Source organism: Sus scrofa, chromosome 17, assembly GCF_054392235.1.
Source record: "Sus scrofa isolate SSC_HxYL_T2T_F1_AM1 chromosome 17, Sscrofa_HxYL_maternal_Yorkshire_Landrace_v2.0, whole genome shotgun sequence".
Lineage (NCBI taxonomy): Eukaryota > Metazoa > Chordata > Mammalia > Artiodactyla > Suidae > Sus > Sus scrofa.
The window spans coordinates 53,817,735-53,833,466 of NC_139399.1; the positions used below are offsets into that span (position 1 = coordinate 53,817,735).

Sequence of the window (15,732 nt, forward strand, 5' to 3'; positions counted from 1 at the left end):
TCTTCACTAGTCTGAGGTGTGTTCTGCACTGGCTCCCACAGACTCCAGGGGACTTAAGGCCCAGTTGTCTACTACGTCATCAGCCCAATTGTGCACCCTTTAGTGGCTTTCTTCTCTACTCTGTTCCATATTTTTTCTCTCCTAGGGGTGTTCGCCGACATCGCCTCCCACATAAACTATTTGCACTTGCACCTTTGTCTCAAGGCCTGTTTCTAGAGGAATCGAAACTCAGATGAGCACCAAGAGCCATCCTACCTGATCTTCAACACAGCCCTAGGAGCCAGGATCATCCCATTTTTCAGAGGTGGAGACTGAGAAACTCAGAGAGGTTAAGCAATCAGACCCCATCCTGTCGGGGATAAGCAAAGTCCAGAGTGTTCAAGAAAGGTTTCCAGGGAGAAGGGATTTGAGCCTGTCTTCTTGAACACAGCTTGAAACATTCCCAGACCCAGCTGTGCCCCAAATTCATAGCTCATCCTGCTCCAGCTCCTGCTCTCACCTCCCAAGCGGCTGTTCCCTGGGAATCCTCCATCAGTGAAGACAACTAGAATGGGATCAGAGGCTGCTTCTAGAATCAGCCTGTCATAAAAGATGAAGAACCAAGAGTTCTCTGCTTGCAGCAAGTCCATAAAAATGATCTCCTTAAGAAAAAAATGGTATGGATGAAATTTGCATTTACTAAATAATAAAAACCAACACGTATTTACTGCCTTCTATGTGCTAAGCACTGTTGTAAATGCTTTACGAAATGATGATTTTACTTTTTTCTTTAGTTTTTTAATTAGAGTTGATTTACAATGTTCTGTCAATTTCTGCTGTATGATGACTTAAAAATTCTCACTTTTCATGACAGATGCTATTCCTTTTGCCATTTTATAGACAAGGAAACTGAGGCATATAAAGAGGTTAAGAAATTTGTCCAAGGTCACATCTCTAGTAGATGATTAAACTGGAAACAGAAGCCAAGCAGCAGGCTGCACTCTGCCTGCACCTGCCCAGCTTCAAGACTGAAGAACGAGCCTGAAGTCAGCAACAGATTCACCGCAGGATTAATGGATGGGGGATCTTATGTGTCTGAAACAAGGTCCTGGAGCAACACCCCACCATGTGCAGCGGAGAACAGGCAGGACATGGTGGCAGTCTTCACTCCCAGGGGTGGGGGTCGGGGGTGAAACTGCAGTTATTGGGGGAATTGAGTCAGGTGGGCTCCTCGGTTACTAGGGAAACTAGCAGAGGGGCAGGCCCCTTTGATAAACTCTCACTAGCTGCGGCCTGGGGCAAGTACATAGGAAGGTCAGTCACATGCATAGGGTGTAGGTGAAGCAGGCACTGGTTTTTAGATGTACAGAGAGCCAGGGGACAGCCATCTTGAGTGGCTTGACCATCCATCAGGCAATCTGGTTTCCAGGACATGCTTTAAATCCTTGCTAAAGATAAACTGAAGCACACGAAGAGTTTATTTGAGCAAAAATTAATGTGACTCAGGCAGCAATAAACGAGAAGTAGTTAGGAATGCCCCCTCCCATAGGGTTGTGGAAAAAAACATAGAGAAGGTGCAAAAGCAAAGAAAGGCTACAGCCTAAAGCCTTGTTGGCTGTGACTGGTTATCCTTAGGTTTCCATTTTTATCCTGAGGCATTTATATGCTTAGGTTTTAGCCTGTTTACAAAGGCCACCAAAGGAGTTCCCATCGTGGCACAGTGGTTAACGAATCCGACTAGGAACCATGAGGTTGCGGGTTCGATCCCTGCCCTTGCTCAGTGGGTTAACGATCCGACGTTGCCGTGAGCTGTGGTGTAGGTTGCAGACGCGGCTCGGATTCCGCGTTGCTGTGGCTCCGGCGTAGGCTGGCAGCTACAGCTCCGATTGGACCCCTAGCCTGGGAACCTCCATATGCCGCAGGAGCGGCCCAAAGAAATAGCAAAAAGACAAAAAAAACACAAAGGCCACCAAAGCTTTACAGCAACTTCAGCCTCACAGTCTCCTTGTTTAATAGAACACTCTCTTTAGGACACTGGCCTGTAGCTGAAAACAAGGTTCTGGTCAACTATTCAAGTGAGACACTGCAGGAAAACAGCGCCCCCTTCAGGCCTGGAGGACCAGTGTTCACTTTGGGGCCAGATGAGTAGAACCCTCAGGTATTGGGGGGGCAGCAGGGCCATGGAAGCAGGGCTTAACCTAGGCTCTCTGGAAACAATACAGATGGTCCAAAGCACTGGATGCTCTTAATCGGGTGTCTTTGGTTTTGTTTTTTTAAATCACTTTTTTTTTGTCCTTCTAGGGCCGCACCCACAGCATATGGAGTTTCCCAGGCTAGGGGTAGAATCAGAGTTGTAGCCACTTGGCTATGGCACAGCCACAGCCACTCCAGATCCGAGGCGCCTCTGCAACCTACACCACAGCTCACAGCAATGCTGGATCCTTAACCCAGAGATCAAGCCTGCGTCCTTATGGTTACTAGTCAGATGTGTTTCTGCTGAGCCACAACAGGAACTCCCACTTTTTCTTTTTTCTTTTTACCACCACACCTGAGGCATATGGAAGTTCCCAGGTTAGGGGTCAAGTCAGAGCTGCAGCTGTTGGCCTACACCACAGTCACGGCATCACTGGATCCAAGCCACATCTGTGACCTATACCACAGCTTGTGGCAATGCCAGATCCTTCACCCACTGAGCGAGGCCAGGGATCGAACCCACATCCTCATGGACACTATGTTGGATTCTTAACTTGCTGAGCCACAGTGGGAACTCCTAATCACTTTTATTGATGTATAACTTACAGATAGTCAAGTTCACCCATTTTAAGCATCTGCTTCAATGAGTCTGGGTAGATGCATACTTCGTGCACAAACCACCATGACCATGACATGGAACATTTCCCTCACTCCTTAAAGTTCCTTCCTACCTCTCTGCAGTCAATCTTCCCCTCCAAACACCAGCCCCCATAACCACTAATCTGTTTCTGTCCCTTTAGTTCTGCCTTTTCTAGGACATCACATAAGTGAACTCACAGAGCATGTAGACTGACCGATTGATTTTGCTTTTTAGGGCCACACTCGCGGCATATGGAAGTTCCCAGGCTAGAGGTCAAACTGGAGCCACAGCTGCTAGCTTACATCACAGTCACAGCAAAGCAGGATCCGAGCCGCATCTGAGGCCTACACCACGGCTCACACCACAGTTAAAGCTGGATCTTTAACCCACTGAGCAAGACCATGGATTGAACCTACCACCCTACGGTTACTAGTTGGATTCGTTTCCCCTACGCCACAACAAAAAATCCCAGCATGCAGATTTTTGAGTTAAGCTCCTTTCACATAGTATAATGCATTCATCCACATTGTTCCTTTTGATTGCTGAGTAGTATTCTATTTTTCTTATTCTTTTTTTTTTCTTTCTTTTTTTTTGTCTTTTTGCCATTTCTTGGGCCGCTTCTGCGGCTTATGGAGGTTCCCAGGCTAGGGGTCAAATCGGAGCTGTAGCCACCGGCCTACACCAAAGCCACAGCAACTCGGGATCCGAGCTCCGTCTGCGACCTACACCACAGCTCATGGCAATACCGGATCCTTAACCTACTAAGCAAGGCCAGCGATCGAACCCGCAACCTCATGGTTCTTAGTCAGATTTGTTAACCACTGAGCCACGATGGGAACTCCAGTATTCTATTTTTCGAATTTGCCACCTTCTGTTTATCCATGCACCTGTTGATAGACATCGGGGCTGCTTGCAGTTTGGGGCCATTATAAATAGAACTGTTGTAACCATTCACATACAAGATTCTCCTGGTTTTTGCAAAGATTTTCATTCATTTAATTATCAACTAATGCATGAATACACTCTTTCTCTTATCAAAATAGTACATAAGAAAGGTCAAAAGCAAGACTCCCTTGTACCTTGCACCGGCAATGCTTCTCAGACTTGAACATATACACGAATGTCTCTGGGAATCTTGTTAAAATGCCTGTTATGGTTCAGTAGTTCTGGTATGGAGCCTAAGATTCTGCATGTCTGCATGTCTAACAGGCTCTCAGGGAAAGCTGATAGGAGGGAAGGTCCCAGACCATATCTGAGTGTGAGGGCCCAGGCCAACATTTCCCAAAGCATGGTCACCTGACATCAGCTTTACAATCATGCCAAGGATGTTAAACATGCAGATTCCCAGGCCCTGCATCACACCTACTGATTCCAACTCTGAGGGATGGAGCCCGCATGGCTTTGTGTTGAAATCATGCTTACCAATATCCAAGGATCACTGCCTTGGGACTACGATTTTTAGGGCACCTGGCTGGGTTCATCTTGATCCTGGTGATGTCCCCTGAGCCTAGCACAATGCCTGGACCATGCAAGATGCCTTTAAAAAGACCTATTTCCCCTCCCTCCGCTAGGAGGTGGGTTCCATGCCCTGGGCACATTCCTGGATGCTCTCTGGTAGGTTCCACTCAGCTTCTCTGCCCATGACATTGAAGGGCCACCACCATGTGACACAGCTTTTGCTGCCAGGCGAAGAGCTGCAGTGATAAGGATGAGCACTGACAAGGCATTCAGGAATAAGTTTCAGCTTAACTCTGTCCAAATAACAGCATGTGGAGCTAATGATGGGTAAAATGTCTGCAAGCCACAGCTCGGTGCCAGGTGGAAGAAGAAGTGCCAAGTTCCCTCATGGACCAGCCTCAGGGAACATCTGTGAGGGGACCTGCATTGCCTCTCATGGGACTCTGACAGGCCTGGAGCCCACAGGCTTCACTGAAGTCTGCTGTGGGTTCTGCAGAAATTCTTTTCAGACTGCCTCCCCGGCCTCCTGCTCTTCACCTGACATGCGGATGGATCATCCTCACCTGCTCTTCTGTCTCTGGGCTGCCAGGGCACTGGAGCAGTGATTCTAAGTCCACCTGCCCATAAGCACTGAATTTCCACCCTGCAGCCTAGCCTCCTTCAATTCACAAGGCAAACACTGTTTGCCAAAGTGGGTTATTCCAGGAGCTTCTTGATCCCAGTTTGGTTCCACATAGCAGAAGAGGTAGGGCTGAGAGAGGAATCAGACAGCAGCCGCAGCTCTCAACTGGCCCAGAGAACAGGACTTGGCAGCAGCAATGGGCACATCCAGACAAGCCCAGGGAGGCACCACCTTGCTCTGAGGGCCACACCTGAAGAGGGTCACAAATGAGTCCCAACACATGAGCCAAGATGACAAATGGACTTGAAAGCAGGCCCCAGGAAAGATCAAGGGACAACAGGAGACATTCAGCCCAAAGAGCACGTGAACAGGGAGAAGGTCTCAGTGCTGTCCCCAAATATCTGAAAGACCTATGTGTGGGAAACAGACACGGCTACTGAACAGCCTCAGGGGCTCGGCCAGGACTAGTGCGAAGACAACTCAAGGCATCAATTATTTCGCTTTCTATAAAGAATGCAATCACAGTGTGAGGCATCCAAGAATGGACTTGGCTTCCCGGTTAGGCAGTGAACTCTCCATCAGAGGCGGTGTTCAAGAAAAATCCAGAAAAGTTCTGGGTCAATAAGGGCTTGACAATTAGGTTTGGATTCAAGGACCTTCAAAGACCTTCTACCACTGAACTTCATGAGCACGGATGAAGCAGCAGGTGGAATTTATGTACCACTGTAACAACACTTTATCTACCAACAAAGTGCCCACCAGGTGGCGACAGAGCCATATCTTCCCGGCCATGAAGCAATTAGTGAACATAACAAACATAATTGGAAACAAACTGATTAAAATCGACATTCATGGGCAAAGATTATGAATCAAGTCCTCAGTAGACCTTTCATCTCCGGTATGACACACAGGGCTCCAGGTCAAGTAAGTTGTAATTTTCTTTTTTCTTTTCTTTTTTTTGTTTGAACTTGCCACCTGAGCCACAGCAGTGACAATGCCAGATCCTAAACCACTACGCCACCAGGGAACTCCAGTTATAATTTTGAGAGGGTTTTTTTAACCTTTTTTTTTTTAACATTCCATTGAAGTACAACACACATACCGCAGTGTACAAACCTTAAGCAGAGCTTAATGAATTCTCACAAACAGAGCACACCTGTGTAACCAGCACTCAGCTCAAGAAATAAAATATGACCAGAGCCCCAGAAGCCTCTAATCTAGTCACTCCCCAGGCCCCCCAGTCTTGACTTCTAACAGCATAGCCTAGTTTTGCTTGTTTCTCAGTCTTACATTATGGAATCACACAGGATGGATTTCTCTGTGTCTTGCTAAGACGGTTACATAGCTATGAGAGCCTCTGATGTTGCTGTGTATGGTTGTGGTTCCTTCTTGTTGCTGGGTAGTAGTATGAGGTGTGAATAAACCACAACTGATTTGTCCATTCTCCTGTTGATGGTATCTGAGTGGTTTCCAGTTTGGGGGCCACTACACATCACGCTGCTATGAATTTCTAGCACATTCCCTAAGGAGAGAGTATGTACACGGTTCTGTTGGGTATGGAATTGTTAGGTCATAGGGGTAAACGCTAGCAGCTTTCATCTTTAGTAGACACCACCACTCAGTTTTCCAAAGTGACTGCATTAATTTGCCCTCCTTCTGACAATGTAGAATTCCAGTGGCTCCACAGCCATGCCAGCCTTCTTTCTCTGTCTAGGTAAGTTTAGTGGAGGAAATGTAGAGCCTGGAGAGAGCATTTCTGCACACCTCTCAGCCCTCAGAGGGGGTAGTGTCTGGGCAGTGGGTGAGAAGGAGCCGGGGGAGGAAGATTCCGTCCCACCAGCATGTCCTGATGAGCCCTTCAGTGCCCTGGTATCTGCTGAATGGAGATGCTCACTTCACTGGCTCTGAACAATTACCAGGGCTGAGAACTGACAGTGAGCCTGGCACTTTCTTCCATGCTGGGGACATAGCAGGGACGAGAGAGGAAACATCCCTGCTCCAAGGACACTTACACTCCATTAGGGGGTGGAGAGAGAGTAAATAAAAACATGTCATGTGGTGAAAGTTCCATAAAGAAAAATGAAACAGGGTAAGAAAATAGAGTGCAGAGAGGGATGCTGTTTTAAAGCAGGTGACCACAATATCACCTCACACCTGTCATAATGGCTGTGAACAAAAAGTGAGGATGGGGGCGGGGGGGGGGAGAAACCCTTGTGCACTGGTGATGGGAGTGTAAATTGGTGCAGCCACTGTGGAAAACAATGTGGGTGTTCTCCAAAAAATTAAAAATAGAGCTATTAGGAGGTCCCGTTGTGGCTCAGCAGAAACGAACCTGACTAGTATCCATGAAGATTCAAGTTCAATCCCTGGCCCTGTTCAGTGGGTTAAGGATCCAGCGTTGCCATGAGCTGTGATGTAGGTCACAGATGAGTCTCGGATCTGGCGTTGCTGTGGCTGTGGTGTACACCAGCAGCTGTAACTCCGATTCGGCCCCTAGCCCAGGAACTTCCACATGCTGCAGGTGCAGCCCTAAAAATAAAAAAAAAATTTTTAAATAAAAATAAAAATAGAGCTATTTTATGATCAAGCAATTTCACTACTGGGTATACAGCATACCCCCAAAAAAACGGAGGTACTCTCTCAAAGAGATATCTGTACTCCCATGTTCATAGCAGCATTATTCACACCGCCAAGGCATTGAAACAACTTAAGTGCCCACAATGAAGGAATGGATAAAGGGGAGTTCCCTGGTGGTTTAGTGGTTAGCACTTGGCGCTTTCACCACTTTGGCTGGAGTTGGATCCCTGGTCTGGGAACTGAAATCCCACATCAAGCCACTGAAGTTTAAAAAAAAAAAAAAAAAAAAAAAAAAAAGATAAAGAAAATGTAGAAACTACGATATATACACAAACACAATGAAATGTTATTCAGTCATAAAAAAAGGAGGAAACCCTGCCTCTTGCCACAACGTAAGTGGACCTTGAGGGCATCATACTAAGTGAAATAAGTCAGAGGAAGACAAATACCACATGCTCTCACTTACACACAGAAGCTAAAAATGTTCAACTCATAGAACAAAGTAGAATAGTGGTTGCCAAGGGCTTGGAAGTGGGAGAAATCGGGAGATGTAGGTCAAAAGGCACAAACTCCCAGCTCTAAGATGAATAAGCTCTAGGGAATCTCATATACAGCATAGGGACTATAATTAATTACCAATACTGTATTAACGAATTGAAAGTTGCATAGATCTTAAAAATTATCACCCCCTACACACACCAAAAACGAGTTATTCTACGAGGAGATGGAGCTGTTAACTAACCTTACTGTGATGATCATTTTGCAATATAAACATGTATCAAATCATCACACTGTACATGTGTCATTTACTTTATTTTTTTTGGCCACCTCAAGGTATATGGAGTTCCCGGACCAGGAATCATCAGATCTGATGATAATCTGTGACCTATATCACAGCTGAGGCAACCCTGGATCCTTAACCCATTGCACTAGGCCAGGGGAGGAGCTTGCATCCTGGTGCTGCAGAGACGCCACTGATGCCATTGAGCCACAGTGGGAACTCCATTAAACTTACATGTGTTATATGTCAATACTATCTCAATAAAATAGTATTAGAGAAAATAAAATGAGTGGTTAGAGGTGGGACAAAATAATTTTGAGCAAAAACCATAAGTGAGGGGACAAACCACCGGAAAAGAGAGCTTCAGATACTGGGAGATGGTCAATGCCAAGGCCCTGTGGTAGGTGGGTGGTAGGAGAAGGAGAGGTAAGGCATGCTGGGAGAGGATTAACAGATTAACAGAAACATGATTGGGTAGGACCTGCCCCCACTAATTTTCAAAGACAACCACAAAACCAACTCTTACCCACATATACACTCACATAGGGTTGGGGCTTGGGGGTTTGAGGTGGTTGTTGTTTATAAAAATGAAATCAGGAGTTCCCACCATGGCGCAATGGAAACAATTCAACTAGGGTCCATGGCATTGCAGGTTCGATCCCTGGCTTCGCTCAGTGGGTTAAGGATCTGGTGTTGCTGTGAGCTGTGGTGTAGCTTGCAGACGGGGCTCGGATCCCGCGTTGCTGTGGCTCTGGTATAGGCCAGCAGCTACAGCTCCAACTGGACCCCTGACCTGGGAATCTCCATGTGCCGGAGATGCGGCCCTCAAGAGACAAAAAACAAACAAACAAACAAAAAAATGAAACCATGCATATATTAAAACTAGCCTTTTTTACTCAACAACATACCACAGGCATCTTTACAACATGGACCAAAGGTAGGCAGACTTTTTCTGTAAAGAACCAGCTTGTAAACACATTAGGTTTTGTGGGCAATCTCTGCTATTCAGTACTGTGGTTGTGGGTTACAGACAATAGGTAAGTAAGTGGTTGTGGCCGTGCTCAACCATAAAGGTAGAATTTTATTTATGAAACGTGAGGCAGGCCTGATTCAGCCTGGGGCCATTGTTTGCTACAAGGCATTCCACTCCACCCACTTGAGGTGCCATGTTTTCCCAAAATCCAATTAATATGACAGCCCCAGAATGATACATTTTTTAGGTATAAAACAGAAAAACCTATCAGAATCCAGCTTACATCACTTTGAATCACACAGTACTTGGGAAATACCTTTGGTTTCTGATTAATACATGTAAAAATATCCAATAGCTTGAAAACCACAAGTGTGCCCAGCTCTAGGCTGTACTTTACAATCTGGGCAATTACAGATTTGAAGTTATTAACTCTCTTCTGGGTCAGATTGAGGCTCCTCTCTCTGGCTGAAAGACTCCTGCAGTTACCTTTCAAAAGTACTGATTTTATCTGCCATCATGTCTAAAGACACTTCAGACACTGCCACAGAGTCTAAAGAAATGAGATAGATCCCATGCTGCATTCATCTTTTCTCCTTTGACTTTTTCTTCCAAAATGTCAACAGAGGTGAGTGAGATTATCAGCAAGAGTCCACAGAATGTGGATGGCCCAACAGTCCCTTCAATAATGATATCTGAGAGTACCAAATATTATCATCGCTATTCAAATTTTTTGTTAAGAGTAGCCACTGGGCTCTGGAGAAAGAGGTGAGAGAGCGCCGAAATGGCATCAGTTGCATTTTTCTTTCTGGACAAATGAACTGCAAGGAGAGAGGAGGTGACACCCCACTCCCCATATGCATCTTTAGTAAGTAGCCCCATTACCTTCCCCAAAGGAATGTTCAGAGTAGCATTTCCTGGTTCACCTCTTGCCAATAGTGAATTTTAACAAACTTTAAAATATTGACAGTTCGAAGGGTGAAAAAAAATGTTATCCCATTGTTAATCCTCCTTTCCCTAATTATCACGACCCACTAATTTTTTTTAAAGATCTATCAATACGTTTTATTCACCTAACTTTAAGCTGAGCGTAGCCTCTACCACTAGCCGCCAGTTATTAACACTCCCCCTCCCCCCGTCGTCACAACTGTCAGACCCCCTGACTTTGCCAAATGTCCCCCGGGGGGCAAAACTGCCACCTTCCAACTAGAAGCTGTAGAGTGCAAGGCTGCCTTGCTCCCGAAGCGCTGGAATATACAGAAATACGTACACAGCCAGTATTATCGCGGCAACGCCCTTTCCCCTCAGCTAGTGTGACACAACGCCCTCGGGTTCTTTTCTCCACCTCTCCAGGCACTCCTTCCCCTTACTTAAGTTCCAAGACGACGCCAGGGTCTTCTGCTCTCCACTTAAACTTTACTCCTGGTTTTCATCTAATTCGCCAGCTTTAACTGGCAACTCTAGTGGTAAACTCCAAAATGTGCGTGTTTTTGCGGTATAGATAATGGGAAGGGATCGCGTTGGGACTACGGCCTCTCCACACGGGGGAGAAAATGAGCGTACCTCTGTGGGAAGGTTGCCAGGTCTTGCTCAACTTTCTAGGGCCGGAGGCCTTGGCCCGCCTCCCTTTTCCAGCACCCGCAGCGAGCCGGGGGGGTTGCCATGCACACCTCAATCTACAGGTGACTCCAGGTGACGGTGCTCCAAGAAAGACCCCCTGGAAGGACAGGTGGCCGTAAAAGGAGGCGGTGAAGTGGGACCACGAGGGATAGAAGCCAGCAGTACCGTGCGCTCCCGACCGCGTCACCACGACCTCAGAGCGCTAACTTCGGATTCTGTGGAAATAGGCAGCTAACCGTGTGGAGAACGCCTTCCACACTAGGCAAAGCGCAAGCTGAGCGATCCATAGGGGAAATTTGCAGCCTCGTTCCCAAGAACCAATCAGAGACCAGGGAGGCCTATAGTGACAACCTCGATAACCAATGAAAAGAGGGATTTTCCTAGCCGGCCTCCCAAGCGCGAGTCCCGGAGAGAACTCACAGAGGAAGTTTTTTTTAAGGTACAGATTAGAAAACAAGTCCTTGACTGGACGACGGGATACGACGTCTACAAAGATGTGTGGAGAAAGTTCGGTGAGCGAATAGAACCGCACTTCCCTGAAACTTGGAGCGCGGAGGTCCCGCAAGTCACTCTCGCGCTCCGCGCTTCAGCGCGGGAGGGTACGCGCTGCGCGTTGACGTCACGCGCCGGGCCCCGCCCCTGGCCGCTCGCCCTTATAGCGTAGCCCAGGCGCGCGCGCACCATTGTGTGGCTGGACTCGGCCGCCACTGCGGTGTGAGGCGTGTGTCCGGGCTTTTGCCGTCCCCGCACCCGCACCGCGGCTTCTGCCTTGCGGTTCGTCGTTCGACAGCCAGCCCTCGGGCCCCTCGCCCGCCACGGACATGCCGCGCGTCTACATAGGACGCCTGAGCTACAACGTCCGGGAGAAGGACATCCAGCGCTTTTTCAGCGGCTATGGCCGCCTTCTCGAAATTGACCTTAAAAATGGGTGAGTCGGAGGCTGGGCGCCCGCGTCCGCCCGCAGCGCCGCGGGCCTACGGCGGCAGGGCCCATCGGAGGGAGGAGACGGCCAAGGCCGCGGTGCCGCGTGGCAGGGCCGCCAAGATGGCGGCCGCGCGGGGCCGCGGGAGCGCGCGAGGAGCGGGAGCAGCGCGCGTGCGCGCCCCCGGCCTAACGACGTCCGCCGGTCTCCGGCCCTCGCGCCGCCCTCAGGTACGGCTTCGTGGAGTTCGAGGACTCCCGCGACGCCGACGACGCCGTTTACGAGCTGAACGGCAAGGAGCTCTGCGGCGAGCGCGTGATCGTGGAGCACGCCCGGGGCCCGCGCCGCGATCGCGACGGCTACAGCTACGGAAGCCGCAGTGAGTCCCACCCCCGCGCGCTCCGTGTCCTTGGGACCCCGGGGGCGGGTGCAGGCTTAGGGGGGGCGGGGTGGGGCCTCCCAGCCGGGCAGGCGCGTTGGCCCGGGTCGCTTGACTCGGGTGTCCCCGGGGCCCGCTGCCTTCACGCCTGCCCGGGAAAGCCACGGGACGCCGGAGCGCGGGGATTGGGTGGTGGGTTTTGCCTAGCGGGAGTTTGTGTGTTTGGGGGCGGGAGTTGCTTAGTCGGGAGGGGGTAACGTGTGCTGGGCCCCTGTCAGCACTGTCGTGGGCTCTGCCTACGGAGGAAGCGAGGGTTGGCTGTACTTGTATCTCCCTCGCTTACCTGTCAGTGCATTAGGTAGAAATGTGAATGATTTAGCATGGAGGTTTGGGGACAGGCTGGGGTGGAGGTGGGGTTGGGGGCGGGGGAAGGGGTGGAGTTTGAAGCTTAGGACTTAAAGTTATTAAAATTGGCAGGGGCCAAAGAAAATGTTATTTTGACGTAATGTGGTATTGTACCACAAAGTAGATCTAAATGAGCTTTATGCTATATTTGAACTAGTTGGGGCATGTTATGGGGAGGAGGTGGGGGGATTTTGGTTATGTTAAATGTTTGATGTTGAAATTGTTGCATGTTGAATTCAAACTTTTTAACAAGTCCTTGATGTTTCAATTTGAAAGTGACCAATGGGGCTGAGGCTGTGTCCACTGAGGCTAAGATGACTGCCTTTCCTGATTGGCCTTGGCTTTTCCATACATTGTGTGACCCTTGCCCTATGACCCTTTGGCTGACCTTACCGGAAGCCATGACGACAGCAGCCTTTTGCCATTAGACGCAGGGTGATGGTGAGGATTCCGAGGGTTAGACAAAACTGGTTAATCTGAACTAGGTGACTGTTACCTTGCGTGTTTTGTGGCCAAACCACCACCAAAAACCTCACACTGTGATGTAAGTACTTAGTGTAACTAGTAAACATTTTTGTAAAATGTAGAAATGCATGTAATCAGTTAAGTTTTATATTTTACAATGTTCTGTAAAATAAAACTTAGCGAGGTAAATTGAATAAAGGAGCAGTCACTCTCTAACAGATTGTAGGAGAAGTTTAGTTGGATTTAGTCTATTTGACTTGCCCTTAATTTAATTTATGGCAAATCACAACTGTATCGAAGGTTTAGCAATATAATAGCAAAATCCTACTCCAGTAAATAAAAGTTAATATGTTTGTACTAACTTTCAAAAACTATGCATCCCTATCATTACAAAACACCTAATTGTTCTCTTCATGTGATAAAGGTGGTGGAGGTGGATACAGCAGTCGGAGAACCTCTGGCAGAGACAAATACGGACCACCTGTACGCACAGAATTCAGGCTTATTGTAGAAAATCTTTCTAGTCGTTGCAGTTGGCAGGATTTAAAGGTAAGTGCTATAACTTAAAATAAAGGTGGTATGACTAATGTTTAGAAGGTAGGCTTTTGTATTGCTCTTTCATTTCTGAGAATCAAATATAGCACATAGATCTTTTTTTCCTTTAGATTTCTGAGTCTGACCGGTCTTACTGCTCTTTTAGGATTTCATGAGGCAAGCAGGTGAAGTAACCTATGCGGATGCTCACAAAGAACGCACAAACGAAGGCGTCATTGAGTTTCGCTCCTACTCTGACATGAAGCGTGCTTTAGATAAGCTGGATGGTACAGAAATCAATGGGAGAAATATCAGACTCATTGAAGATAAACCGCGAACAAGCCATAGGCGGTCTTACTCTGGAAGCAGATCAAGGTAACTTGTTGAAGGGTATGGAGGGGGGGAATATTAGTTTCTTTTGGTACACCATATTGGAAGTTGTACAAATATTCATGTCGAGATGTCTTGGGATGAAGATTTATCCTATTTCCTGTTACATGTAGGTCACGATCTAGAAGAAGGTCACGAAGTAGGAGTCGTAGGAGTAGCCGCAGTAGATCTCGAAGTATCTCGAAAAGTCGCTCCCGGTAAATGTGTCCTTGAGTGTTTTTCTGAATAACATACTTTGTTTCATAGAGCACTTGGGTGTCCTGGCGAGATATTGAGCAATCTGGCTTTTCTTGTCTAGATCCAGGTCTCGGAGCAAAGGTCGATCACGTTCCCGTTCAAAGGGCAGAAAATCTAGATCAAAAAGCAAGTCTAAGGCCAAGTCTGATCGGGGATCCCGTTCACGCTCTCGAAGCAGATCAAAGGATGAGTATGAGAAATCTCGAAGCAGGTCTCGTTCTCGATCTCGTTCCCCCAAAGAAAATGGAAAAGGTGATGTAAAGTCAAAATCTAGATCAAGGAGCCAGTCTCGTTCCCATTCACCCCTACCTGCTCCACCCTCAAAGGCCCGTTCTGTGTCTCCTCCACCAAAAAGAGCTTCAAGATCCCGTTCTCGATCTCGTTCAAAGTCAAGGTCACGATCCAGATCGAGTTCCAGGGATTAACCCAGAACTTTTGGTTCTTTGCACACTATAACGGAACACTTTTCCTACTTGCTTAGGCAGTTACTCTTCCATGTTTATATTTGGCCTCTTCTGCGAGTGGAATCTCCTGAAAAGAGGGGCACACAAAAATTTGATTTGTGGCCAAATTCGATGAAAAAGATGAGGTTCTAAAGAAATGCCATGAAGTCAAAGATCCTCTCCCTTCTTTGTAGAATTAAGATAACTTTTGATTTTATAGCTTTTGAGCTAAAACAACTTTTGTAAAGATTAAGCTCATTTAGATTTTTTTTTTTTTTTTTTAAGTATTTCAGCAGGATCTGCTGCAGGGGTTTTGTTGTCGTTATATTTGTTTGCTTTTAAATTAACCGTTTCAAGCTTTGAATACTTAAGGCTTTAGAGGGAGAACCCAATTTTTAATTATGTTGGCTTTTTATAAAGCTTGAGTTATGTAAGATTTCAATAAAAATTTGCTACCAAGATGATTGCCTTATTGAATAGGTCACTCTTAAATTCCTTTAAATATTGATAATTTGCTATTCGTGAAAACAGTGTGAATTCTACTTAAGTGTAAAACAAGGCAAGCCTCAGACCAGCAATAAATTACTCAATTTGGATAACATTTTGTGCTGTTGATCAAATTTGCCAAAGTCATTGGCCCCTTTAACAGGTTAAGTTAAAAGATTTTGTAGTTAATCTGTTATACAGTTTTATCTAAATCAGTAGATTTTAAATGATGAAACCTTTTTCAAACTTAAATTAGTTGAACTCTTATTAAGAAAGAGTTCCTAATACTTGGGCTCTCGTTTAGTCTGGTAATCCCACTTTCTGGAAGTGGTCATTGTAATTAGTGTTTTGTTGGAGTCTGATTCCATTGTGTTTAATGTCTGCTACGTAAAAATGGAAGTAACCTTTCTTTGATCAGATTTAGTGTGTTACTCAAAATGGAAAAGCAAATACTACATTTTCTACTGGAAGATCCTTAATATCTAACAGGCACTTATGAGATCACTTGGTAAATTGGTTGCCAATTAAAGTAAAATTCCACCTAACAATGAGTCCCCTTTGTAGTTAGTGGGATTGTGTGATAATTGGGTAGATCATCCTTACCAACTTGACAGTATGTGGTTGGCTTGGA

At 46.7% G+C, this 15,732-nt stretch overlaps 1 protein-coding gene and 1 long non-coding RNA gene across 2 annotated transcripts; both read left to right on the forward strand.

Annotated features, from left to right (window-relative positions):
* Positions 1 to 5,827: 5,827 nt before the first annotated feature.
* On the forward strand, positions 5,828 to 11,408 carry LOC146395327 (uncharacterized). The gene is made up of 2 exons (XR_014832397.1): positions 5,828 to 7,271; positions 8,926 to 11,408. It is a non-coding gene; the product is annotated as an uncharacterized LOC146395327 (long non-coding RNA).
* A 253-nt stretch (positions 11,409 to 11,661) lies between these two features.
* Positions 11,662 to 14,597, forward strand: SRSF6 (serine and arginine rich splicing factor 6). The gene is made up of 6 exons (NM_001077217.1): positions 11,662 to 11,768; positions 11,993 to 12,141; positions 13,436 to 13,560; positions 13,712 to 13,920; positions 14,049 to 14,132; positions 14,234 to 14,597. Exons 1-6 carry the CDS (start codon positions 11,662 to 11,664, stop codon positions 14,595 to 14,597), a joined length of 1,038 nt encoding a protein of 345 aa, NP_001070685.1.
* The last annotated feature ends 1,135 nt before the right edge of the window (positions 14,598 to 15,732 follow it).

Excerpts from the sequence above, each read along its gene's own strand:
- SRSF6 (NM_001077217.1), top strand. The coding sequence starts at position 11,662 with ATGCCGCGCGTCTACATAGGACGCCTGAGCTACAACGTCCGGGAGAAG. Across the intron at positions 12,142-13,435 it reads CTACAGCTACGGAAGCCGCA|GTGGTGGAGGTGGATACAGC; the intron begins GTGAGTCCCACC and ends CATGTGATAAAG. Across the intron at positions 13,921-14,048 it reads TACTCTGGAAGCAGATCAAG|GTCACGATCTAGAAGAAGGT; the intron begins GTAACTTGTTGA and ends TGTTACATGTAG.